Genomic DNA, 12,804 nt, shown 5'->3' on the forward strand with positions numbered 1-12,804 from the left:
TGTGCTTTGGGATCTTTTATGCCTCATCCAGAGCAGCACTGGAATGTAAGCCAAGATTTTCTGCTCAAATTCAGAATGGGGCTTTAACCAATGACCTTCTGATTTATGAAAGTGCTATAAAGCCAAAGCCTTATAGCACTCAGCAAGCCTTAAGCCTTTTGTGTGATAAGAATCTTCTTTGCCTGACACACATTATCGCCCCCTAAAATTCTGAATGATAGGAGGCGCAGGTCTACCTACTGAATCTGTCTTTTGCCATGATCATGACTGGTGTTGGGAAAGAGCCTGAAATGCAACACCAAATGACTAGTGATTCATTACATTAAACAAATTTATCTGATGCCTTCTCAAGATTAGTATTGGCCACGTTCAAGCTGATGGCTGCCTCTTCACTCTCTCCTCTAGGAATGATTCAGCCGGCGAGGCAGGAAAATGATTTGCTAAATGTTTGTGTGTGGGGGCAGGGTGGGCAATAGCAATTAGCAGTAAAGGGCTTCAACAGTTCAATAATAATCACACAAATATGGTTATAAATGGTATTTATTATTGCAATGAAAACCAAATTAATGTTAGAGCTACATAACTATGTAGTTATACAATGGATTCTGTTTAGGTTAGTTGCTTTACATTTCATCATAATTGCTACTAGATTTGATAGACAAGGTATTGACAACACTTGTTGAAAAGTATGAAAGAAAAGGCACCATCGTTGAAGTGCAATCCTATTTTTGTTCCCCAACACTATGATCAAACTTACTTCTAAATTGTGCTGCAGGTTTTTAGAATGCCAAATTAATTTGGTTTTTCATATTGTCAGCTGTGTTGACGCTTTCACATATGGTCCGAGAGAATTCATATCTGCTAACAGTGAGGCAATTCTCATAATACACCACTGTTCTCCCTCCAAAACAGCTGAAACATTGTATGACTCAATCTGAATACCAGCTGAAGTAAGCACACCTGAATAAAAAAAAAAGCAGAAATTTTATCTTCACCTGAAGCAGTAACCAATGATATCACAATACTAAAATTATTCAAAGTTGGTCATTTAAACTATAGTTTACATTGGATCATTAAACTCTTGTGGCCAGCAGGAGGTCACACACACAGACACACGAGAGGATTTTAGTGCAAATACATCAGCAGCATGCAATATATCAATATGAATGGACTTGTCCATGCAAGAATTTTGAAAAAGATGTGACAAAGATCTGTCATATTGTAATTGGCAAGTTGTATGTGTGACAGAATAGCATTCTTGAATACTGTAGGAAAAATGCTCGAGGGAACTTCTATGGGGTGCGATTAAAAAAAAAGTAGAGAACAGTCAGAATGGTTTAGAAATAACAGGTCATACCCTACAAACTTACAACAACTCGAAGGAGGCAACTCAGCTACTAAACAGAGGTAAACCAGTTGATATAGCTTACTTTAATTTTTAAAGTGTTCGACAAAGTTCCTCGTGAGACTAGTAGGAACAATTGAGGCTCATGGGAACAGAGGACAAATAGAGTCATTCTGCCCATCAAGTCCATGCCAGCCTTCTGTATATCAATCCAGTCAGCCCCATTCCTCTGCCCTACCCCACAGCCCTGCAGGTTTATCACCCTCAAGTGCCCATCCAATTTTCTTTTGAAATCATTGACCATCTCTGCTTCCACATTTAGGCAGTGCATTCCAGATCATTACCACTCACTGCGTGAAAAAGTTCTTCCCCACATCAATACCTGTATCTCTTGCCCAAAACCTGCAATCTGTGTCCCCTAGTTCTTGTACCATCAGTTAATGGGAACAGTTTATCTTTGCCTAACTTATCTAAACGTGTCTTAATCTTGTACACCTCTATCAAATCTCCCCTCAATCTCCTTTGCTCCAAGGAGAGCAACCCCCAACTTCTCCAACCTAAATGTAATGAAATTCCCCATCCTGGAACTAGTGTGGTCCATCTCTACATCCTCTCAAGGACCCTCACATCCTTCCTAAAGTGTGGTGACCAGGACATAATACTCTAGTTGTGGCCTAACCAGAGCTTTATAAAGGTTCAGCATAACTACCCTACCTTTTGTACTTATTATCTTCATTTAAGAGGCCCAAGATCCCATATATTTTGCTAACTACTCTCGCGCAATATGTCCTGTCACCTTCAAAGATCTATTCACATCCCTCTGTCCCTGCACACACTTTAGAACTGTCCACATTGACTGGGAAGTTTAAAAAAGAAAACAGAGGGTCTTAGGATAAATGGAAAATGTTCTACCTGGAAAAAAAATAGCATTTAAAGAAAGAACTTTCATTCACATAACCCCTTTCATAGCATCAGGATGTTCCAAACCACTTTACAGCCATTTTACTTTTAAATTGTAGTCACTATTCTAATGTAGGGAAATGCAGCAGCCAATTTGCACATAGCAAGGTTCGAAACACAACAATGAAATAAATGATCATTTAAACTGTTTAGTGGTGTTGATTAATGGATATAGGATGGCCAGGAGTCCAGGAGAACTTTTCTGCTTTTCTTCAAAATAGTGTCATGGGATCTTTTAGCATCTCTTAAAAGGATCACAGTCAGGCATCTATTTTAGGGGAAGTGTCAATTTTTAGTTTTACACATCAAAACTGAAAAACAAGACAAAATTCTGCAATCCATGGAATGAGGAATGATAATGTGATACCAAATACACAGTATAGAAACCCTGCAGAGACAGGATTAGAATTTCTACCCGAGAGCACAGAGATTAATCCTGGTCAAGTCCTAATAGTTCCAATTGGAACTGCTGAAAATTTGCATGATGAATCTCTGTTGTTTAGACTGCTTAGAAGTGCACCACCCCCCAGTCCCAACAGTGAAAAGGGGACACAGTTCTAGCATTCCAGGCAGATTTGATGTAATACCATGCTAAGCATGCCAATTATGAATCTGAAAGCATCCCGAATCACCATGCACTGAAAAAGTTGCAAATTGTTTATGCAAGAGAATTCCATAACCATTCTATGGTTATAGGAATAAACAGGTCATTTACAGGATGGCAGGGTGCAACTAGCAGAGTGCCACAAAGATCACTGCTTGGGCCTCAGCTATTTACAATCTCTTTCAATGAATTAGACGAGGGGACCGAGTGTAATGTATCCAACTTAACTGATGATACAAAGCTAGGTGGGAAAAGCAAGCTGCCAGGAGGACTCAGAGGCTGCAAAGGGACAGTGATTGAGCAAGAAGATTCCAGGTGGCAGATGAAGCATACGGGGGAAAAGTGTGAAATTATCCACTTTGGTAAGAAGGATGGAAAAGTAGATTTTAAAAAAAAGATTAGTAACTTTTAGTATTCAGAGTCATGGTCCTTACCTAACAAATCACGAAGTTAATACGCAGGTTCAGCAAGCAATTAGGAAGGCAAATGGTATGTTAATGTTTATTGCAAGAGAATTAGTGTATAAAAGTAAGCATTGTTGCATTCATACAGGGCTTTGGTAAGACCACTTCTGGAGTATTGCATACAGTTCTGGTCTCCTTACCCAAGAAAGAATATATGTGCCTTGAAGGGGGTGTAACAAGTTCACTGGATTGATTCCTGGGATGAGTGTTCGTCATATGAGAGAATAAGTGGAATGGGCTTATGTTCTCTGGAATTTATAAAATTGAGAGGAGGTCTCATTGAAGCATATAAAATTCTTAAGGGCTTGACGGGATAGATACCGAGAGACTTTCCCTTGCCTGGAGAGTCTAGAACTAGAGGTCACAGTCTCAGGATAAGGGATCAACCATTTAGGACTGAGATTGAGGAGAAATTTCTTCAGAGGGTTGCGAATCTTTGGAATTCTCCACACGAGGAGGCTGTGGATGCGCAGTTTGAGTATATTCAAGACAAAAAGATTTTAGGGCACAAAGAGAATCAAGGGATATAGGGAAAGGAAAGTAGAACTGATGTAGATGTTCAACGATGGCAAAGCAGATTCAAGGACTGTGCAGTTTACTCCTGTGCTCATTTCATATGTTGTTAACCAAGTAGGCACTTGGGTATCACAAGAACAGCGTTACAGTCTCTGGTCAGTGTTACGACCAGGTGAGAAAGAGGTCTAGAGTTCCCTTTCAGCCTTCACCTGGTCTTACTGTAACAGTGTTTAATTTTAAACACACGTGTTTTTAGCTCCCCCTTGGTGAATCCTTGTTTGGCTCTTGGGTTTAAAGAAAAGTTGAAATTTATTAAACTTAAATTCTAATTCGGTTAACGCCTACGGATACACGCCACACCCCACACTAACATCCATACGCGATACACACATGCAAATCGAGACAGAAAAGAGAAGAAAAAGTGGAAAGACTTGAGGCAATATCTGAAGAGTTTTTGTTCCTGTTCTTCGAGCTCACTGTAGAGTCCTTGATTGTAGGTAGATCTTGCTTTTCATTGGGGCCCAGTATTCTTCTTAAACCTTGTTTGCTGTAGGAGACTTTTCTCTCTTTGGGTTCATATGTCTTCAGTGGATTCAGAGGCTTGTGAGAAAGAGATGGGAGCAGAGAGGAGAGAGATCTTCAGTCCAGGAGCAAACAAACAGCTTTCTGCCCAAACTGATTCAAAAAACACAGGTTGCCCAGCAGGTTAGTCATTTGACCAGCTGGTTTGACCATGTCAGTTTGTGTATTTGGCCATCTTAGCAGTCAACCTGAAATGCGAACTCCCCCACCTTCAATGTCTGGTGATCAAACGTCCATTGTGGGATGAATGAGTCAAGGAATGGCTGCTTTGTCCTTCCAAACACTGTGTTAATATGCAAATGTCTTTTCCAGCCACAGCTGATCTGTTTAACAAGTCCTTTCTTAACTCCAGTAACAGTTTAAAAATCAATGTTCATGACAAAATTAATGTACCTCATTCTTGGCAGGTGGGGGCCTAGCATGACACCAGATATGAGAAAAGATATTAGTTACAAAGTGATTCCTGACACCAGTGCGTCAAGTGCACACATGCGCAGCTAAATCTTGCCAGGTCTAAGTGGCGCGTGTGCGGGATGATGTCATCGTGCAGCATCAACGTCATGGCATATCCACGCCTGGTCTATCTTCGCACATGCGCGATAACACATCATTGGGTATCCAGTCCCCCACTCGGCTGGAGGAAGCGGCTGAATGGGAGATTTTGAGGCTGGTGCTCGATCCCAGTCACTCGCTCCCGCCCCACTGACCTCTCTTCTCTCTCTCTTCTCTCCCCCCACCCGGGCAACTCACTCCAGGCCTCAACACTTCTTCCAGTCAGCCACCCCCCACCCCACTCCCTTGCCCGACTGTTCCCCACGAGCAGCCGGAGAGCAGGGTGGCGCAAAGCGAGGAGCAATGCGGCAGGGAAGTGGGAGTGGAGGGCGGTGGGGGTGAAGTGGCCAGTGGGGAGAAAGGGCAGAAAGAGAGTTGCTAAAGGGGTGGGGGGGGGAGAAATAGGGGAAAAAAGACAAAGAGCGGCCAGAGGGGCAGGAGATAGGAGCTGCGTTTGGGTAAAGTCAGTCCTGGTCAGTCACATAAAAGAATCACAATAATGAGTTGGTAGCACATTTATACTCTGCCCGATTTTCGATCGGGGTGGCAATTCACTGAATTTCCATTGGAAGTTAAATCATAAAATTCCTTTTGTATTTAATAGGATTACTGGAATATTAAAAATGGATTTGAGGATTACAGTTAGTATCCTATAATTACATAGTTGCATATTACTGGGCTTCCATCCAATTTAATGGAATGTTAGTTTGCTAGAACAATCCAGCCATAAGCATTTCCTGTGATAAACTGAGCAGCACCATCTTTAATCCTGGAAGCTACCTAAACATCGCAGACATTGACGTTCCAATTGAAGAGCCTGCATTTGCGCATGTGCAAGTACTGCACCACCTAGTGGTTGTGTTGTCAAACACAGCCTATTAGTTATGTACAGATTGGCCATGTTTCAAAACCAACACTGCAGGCTCCAACATGCTTAGCAGTGTGTAAAACTCTCCAGGAATGTGAGATGATCTCGATTGGACCCTTTCACGATCTAACAATAATTGTTACTGGTTAGTACAGTCTTGTCCAAATGGGTAGACCATTGCCCACTAGACACCCGATGTTTTAGGAAAAGAGCAATCAGTTGTAGAAAGTTCTGTATTTTGGACTTCCACTGTGGTTCTAACTAGAGTTTTTTTGAATATTATTTATTTCATGGGATGTGGGCGTTGTTTAAGGTGGTGAATGGAGTGCCAATTAAGTGGGTTGCTTTGTCTTGGATGGCTGCAAGTTTCTGGAGTGCTGCTGGAGCTGCATTCATCCAGGCAAGTGGAGAGTATTCTATCACATTCCTGACTTGTGCCTTGTAAATGGTGGAGAGGTTGAGGAGTCAGGAGGTGGGTTACTTGCCACAGAATTCCTAGTCTCTGACCTGTTCTTGTAGCCACAATGTTTATATGGCTGGTCCAGTTCAGTTTCCGGTCAACGGTAACCCACATGATATTGATAGTGGGGGATTCAGCGATGACAATATCACTGAATGTCAAGGGGAGATGGTTAAATTTGCTCTTGTTGGAGATGGTCATTACCTGGCACTTGTGTTGCACAAATGTAACTTGCCACTTATCAGCCCAAGCCTGGCTTTTGTCCAGGTCTTGCTGCATATGGACATGGACTGCTTCAGTATCTGAGGAGTTGTGAATGGTACTGAACACTGTGCAGTCAATGATATCCCCACTTCTGACTTTATGTTGAAGGGAAGATCACTGATAAAGCAGCTGAAGATGGTTGTGCCTAGGATACTACCCTGAAGAGCTCCTGCAGTAATGTCTTGGAGTCAACCGTTTACAAGTGCAGTGTTTGAAGGCAGAACAGAAGCACAAGGAATTAAACACCATATTTGACGTTTGTCATCCTTAGATAAACAAAACAGAAAGCGATCAATCAAGGCTGCCATATGCACTTATGCAGGCCAAAACCACAACAACTGGGACATATGTGGCTTCACTGGTTTTTAAACTGTCAGAACTGCACTTCATGACATCACAGACGATAGTGGCATTTTTCTCTTGAAGGGATTTAGTAACCTCACTCTGGTTAGATATCCTAACTCATCCAGAGGATCTCCTACAAGACCTGACAGAAAATTATGTTTGAAGGTGCATCTAGTCAAAAAAGTGCATTTGACTAGTACGTACCACACAAATAGACACGTTCAGATTGTTGAGTTGGTCTACATAAGAATCCATTCTAGATTAGTAGCAATACAAAGTACGATGGATAAACTGGATCCTGTCCATTACAGCATACCTGGAAAATTATCATGCATAAATTATAAGCTTCTGAGGTTCAGATGACATCCATCTTCCATGTGTGACTTGCTTTCATACTGACACGGCAAAACATTCATGGAGGATTTGACATGGCATTACCTGAAAATCTGGTTTAAGTCTCATCAACCTCTTCTGTGAAACTGTCTAATGTTGAGATATTACCAGTGGGTGGGATTAAATCTTTTGAAGTACAAGGGGATGATAAAATAGGTTAGATTTTCATCTTAACTGAGTAGTAATCTGGCAGAGCAGATTGCCCATCAATAATCGAACTCACCCGATTGAGTTAGCTTTAATTGGAGGAGAGTTTTGCAGTTTATGGGGTACTCTAATCATTTGGGATATTTTATCCTCACACCTCTATAGCTTGGTTACGGTATTAGTTGTGATCTAGGTTAATCACCTGACATTAACTACATTTCCAAAAAAAACTTTTTTTTAAAAAATTCTTTCATGGGATGTAGGCATCACTAGCAAGGCCAGAATTTGTGGCCCATCCTTAACCTCCTTTGACAAGTGAGTGGCTTGTTAGAACATTTCGGAGAGCAGTTAAGAGTCAACCACATTGCTGTGGGTCTGGAGTCACACGTAGGCCAGATCAGGTAAGATTTCCTTCCCTAAAAGGACATTACTGAACTGAAGGGTTTTTATAACAATTGATGGCACCATTACTAAAACCAGCTTGCAAGTCCAGATTTTTAATTAATTGAATTTAAAATTCCACCAGCTGCCATGTTGGGATTTGAATGCATGTCCCAAGGACATTAGCTAGGGCCTCTGGATGAGCTCAGTCATTACCACTGTGTCACCGTCTTTATGATTGGCTGGTAAGCACTCTGGGACATCCTGAGGTCGTGAAAGGTGCTATATAAATGCAAGTCTTTTGTCTCTTCCTTAAAATGAGAGAAATGCATTCTTTTCAGAACAGTTGAAGATCTCATTGTAATTGCCAAGCAATCATCACAGGCAGATGCAGATTCTATGAATATGTTTCTTCAATGGTTTGAAGATTCTATGAATATGTTTCTTCAATGGTTTGATTTAAATTTGTTCATTTGTTTGACATGACCATGACTTAGTTATCTGATACAATATATACCAAGATTTTGTAAGGGTGAATGCAATTGACCAGAGGAAGATGGAGCTGTGGCTCTTCCAACCTCAGCAATGAGGGGGAAGTTAGTATACAAGGTAAAACCTGCAGGGTATTTTCTTAAAAATAAGAATGCATTCATGGGATGTGGGCATTGCTGATAAGGCCAGCATTTGTTGTCCATCCCTAATTGCCCTGGAGACAACGGACTGGCTTGTTATGTCATTTCAGAAGATAGTTAAAAGCTATTGTTTTGGGTCTGGAGTCACATATAGGCCAGACCACGCAAGGACATGCAGTTTCCTTCCCTCAAAAGAATATAAGTGAACCAAATGGCTTTTTATGACAATCCAGTAGTTTTATGGTCAACATTACTGATACCCAATTTTTATTCCCAATGAACTTAATTTAAATTTCCCAGCTTTTGTGTGGGATCTGAACTGCCTCAAACGTTAATCCAGGCCTCTGGATTACTAGTTCAGTAACATAACTATGATGGTACCATACCCACTTCTGGGTTTGCCTTCTTTACCCAACTTCCACCTGCCATTCATCAAGGGTAGAAAGAATGTAGGGCCACACCACAGTAATGGAAATCCAGAAAGCTCAAGTGTAACAGTGTGCCAACCGTCAAGACTAAAAGGATGTACTTCAGGTCTTTCAGCAGTTAAAACTGAAAATTTACCAGCATACACTGATGAGATACTTACTGCTTGTCCAGTTAGGGCCACCCTACCACTTGGGGCACTGGCTTGCAGGGTCATCTGGAATTGAAAGGGAAAAGTCCAAGCCCCAGTGACAGATCTGCCCTGTTCAGATCACACTAGTGAGCTAGGCTATCTGACAGATCAACAGTGCCCCTAAGTGATGCCGAACATGCCAGTCTCTGTTCAAATCTCCAACCACCAAGCAAGTCATCCTGAAGCCAACTCAACCCCAATCAGACTCCACTTGCATTCTCAACCAAGGAAGATAATGGAAAAGCAAATTTCCAACACCCATAGTATTCAGAAATAATATTGGTAATACTCAGAAGGAGGTCAGGCAGCATCTGTGGAGAGAGAAACAGAGTTCACACTTCAGCTCAATGACCATGTGTCAAAATGGATGAAAGGACAATGGTCTGAAATGTTGGCCAGAATTTTACTGGGACTTTGGAGATGGGGTCAGAGGTGGGAAGGCATCAGGTGGCGTACCCGACACCTTTCTGCCACCATGTCTTTTTGCCAGTGGCAGGAAAGGTTCCAGACAGTCTGCCTGTCCGGAGGCCAATTGAACCATTTAAGTGGCCTATTAAGGGCCTCGTCCCACCTCCAATATTTTACCAGCAACCGGGGGGGGGGGGGGGGGGGGGGGGGGGGGTGCGGGGGGCTCCGCTGCAAGGGGGTAACTAGTGGCACCCCAGCAGGCTCCAGAGGGGTGGGGGGCGGCCGTCTTTTTTTCACCACACTTTGGCCCATGATGGCTGCCCTCGGCAACGCCCCCACCCAACTACCTCACTGGGGCCTGCCTGACTGGCCCTAGTGCCCCAGACTTCACTTATTTTACTTTGTTGGTACATGTCTTGATGCACCTTTGACCTCTAGATGTAGCCCCAGCAGTGGCCACTGCTCCCAAATGATGCTGCTGGTCCTCTGATTGGGCTGGCAGCTCTTGGGGGTGGGGTGCTGTCCTTAATTGGCCTGTTGCCCGTAAAATGTGCAGCATCACCCCCGCCCCCTCCCCCAGCTTTTGGCCCTGGCGGCAGGACCTCTGCTGCTTCCGAAAAATCCTGGTTGTTAACGGTTTCTCTCTCCACTGAAACTGCCTGAGCAGCTGAGTATTTCCAGAATTTTCTGTTTTTAAGGGTAATGGTAGAACTTTCAATGGGTCAAATGTTTTGAATGAGAATTCTACAATCCAAGTACAGAGGAATGGAGACTAATTGCAGTTTTTATTGTGACAGGCCAAATTAAACACTGACCAAACCTCGAGACTTCTTGGCTGTCGACTCCACAATGCAGTTATCCACTGCAAATTTATGACCAGTTTATTGACGTTTTATACTATAGATTTGCAGTTTGAAGCCTAGAATTCTTAAAGTTTCTGGATTTGAATACAGTAGAAGTATAAAATAACAGACCTTAAGTTTTGCCAAAAAAAATAAAATTAGGGATTGTCCTTAGACAGCACATACACTGAAAAGATGTATCTCTTATTTAACTTTAATTGGCTAACATTTAACTTTCTTATATTTAACCATATCAAGAGGCAATAATGAACACAATTACAGATAAACACTAATGCTGACGTCAAACATAGGCAAAAGAGATTCCAAAAGATAATAGCTGCATTCCTTACCCACAACAGATGGCAACATTTGAGGATTTTGCACAACCTTGTAAATCAACAGGTTTCCCACGAGAGGAACTGCCTGTCCTAATGTTGCTCCATCAAGTTCCAGTAGCACAGGAATACCTGCTTGTACAGAACCCAAAAGTTTATGGGAGGCACCAGAAGTAGAGATCTCCAGGACACACAGATTAGTGGGAGAACCTGAAGTTGAGTCGAAGTGCTTACTGGTTATCTGCAGAAAAAAAAAAGAAGAGGAATGTACATTTATACAGCACCTTAAATCAGGCCATCACAAAGCGCTTCATGATCCATGATTACTGTTATGATGTAGGCAAATGTAGCAGAAAATTTGCACAAAGCAAGGTCCCACAGGCAACAAATAAACTACCAGATAAACTCTTTTTGGTGGTGATGGATAAGGGAGAGAGATTGGCCAGGACACTAAAAGAACTCTGTCCTTACTCAAAATGTGCCAGAAGTTTTAAAAAAAAAATATCCAGCAGACAAATGGAGATCCCCTTTCAGTATCTCATTCAAAGGACAGCACCTCCAACAATGCAGCAGTCCCTTAATGTCACCCTAGAATTGACATCCAGGTCCACAGTGGGGTTTGAACCTAATTCAGGCAAGATTGCTACCAAGTGAGATGAGCAGAAACGTTGAATAAGTAATGAATTGTGAAAGACTGCTGATAAACATTTTCAAATGATTTTCTCTTCAGAATACTTAGTCGTAGAGATTCAGTCATAAAGGCACAAGAGGCCGCCATTCAGCCCATTGCATCCATGCAAGCTCTCTGTAGAGGAATCCAGTCAGTCCTATTCCCCCACTCTATACCCGTAGCCCTGAAAGTTTATTTCCCTCATGCCCATTCAATTTCTTTTTGGAATCATTGATCATCTTTGCTTCCACACCCTCAATGCCGCTCGCTGCGTTAAAAAGTTCTTCCTCACATTCCCTCTGCATCTCTTACCCAAAGCCTTAGATCTGCATCCCCTAGCTCTTGTACCATCAGCTAATGGGAACAGCTTTTGTCTACCTTATCTAAGCCTGTCCTAACCTTGTACATCTCTGTCAAATCTCCCCTCAATCGCCATTGCTAAGAGGAGAACAACCCCAACTTCTCCAACCTAACCATGCAGTTAGAATCCCTCGTCCATGGAACCATTATGGTGAATCTCCCCCACACCTTCTCAAGGTCCTTACATGTGGTGACCAGAATATGATGCAATACATTAGTTGTGGCCTAACCAGAGCTTTATAAAAAGGTTCAGCATAATTCCCTTGCTTTTGTATTCAATATCACTATTATGAAACCCAAGATTCCATAAGCTTTGCTAATTATTCTCTTAAAAGCCCCGCCACCTTCAAAGATCTATGAAGATCTATCACATGAACCCCCAGGCCCCTCTGTTCCAGGTCTTTAGAACCAGGCCAATAAGCCTATATTGCCTCTCAACTTACTGTATTTGGCTTTGTTCTTGCTTAAGAATTCACCTGACATGCACCATAGACCCTCTTTTTTTGTTTCATCATACTCTAGCCTCGTTATCCCAGGAGCCCTGACTTTGGTTCCTCCACCTTCCGTCCTTGTTGGAATGTACCTAGCTTGTACCTGAAACATCACCTCGCACTTTTCTCTATTAAATATCATCTGGCACTCATCTGCCCATTCTGCTAGCCTACCCATGTCCTGTTACAGTCGATTGGTATTGTCCGCACTTTTTGCCACACCTCCACGTTTGTTATCAGCAAATGTTGAAATTTTACTCGGTCTTCTTACATCCAAGACATTTGTAAATATATTTTTAAAAAGCGCTGGTCCTAGCAAGGACCCTTACGCAACAGCACTGTCAATTACCCTCCAGTCTGAAAAAACAACCATTTACCACGTCTCTTTTCTATCCTTAAACCAATTGTCCTCCTCTTCCACAAATTTTGTTAGCCAGCCTTTTATGTGGTACTTTGTCAAACACTTAAAATTCATACAGGAAACCTTCACTGCATTGTCTTCAACAAATTTCTCTGTCACTTCATCAAAAAAATTCAATTAGTCAAGCACAATCTGCCTTTTACAG

At 42.2% G+C, this 12,804-nt stretch overlaps 1 protein-coding gene across 1 annotated transcript in view; it reads right to left on the reverse strand.

The window, feature by feature from the left end:
- Positions 1–534: 534 nt before the first annotated feature.
- Positions 535–12,804, reverse strand: part of phgdh (phosphoglycerate dehydrogenase) — a 49,525-nt gene continuing 37,255 nt past the window's right edge. The window contains exons 11-12 of the mRNA XM_068034560.1: positions 10,733–10,958; positions 535–960 (exon numbers count right to left, since the gene is read on the reverse strand). Of these exons, the coding sequence (XP_067890661.1) occupies positions 806–960; positions 10,733–10,958 (381 nt within the window). The 3' untranslated portion in view covers positions 535–805. The remainder of the gene's footprint in view (positions 961–10,732; positions 10,959–12,804) is intronic.

Source organism: Heterodontus francisci, chromosome 7, assembly GCF_036365525.1.
Source record: "Heterodontus francisci isolate sHetFra1 chromosome 7, sHetFra1.hap1, whole genome shotgun sequence".
In the NCBI taxonomy this organism is placed as follows: Eukaryota; Metazoa; Chordata; class Chondrichthyes; order Heterodontiformes; family Heterodontidae; genus Heterodontus; species Heterodontus francisci.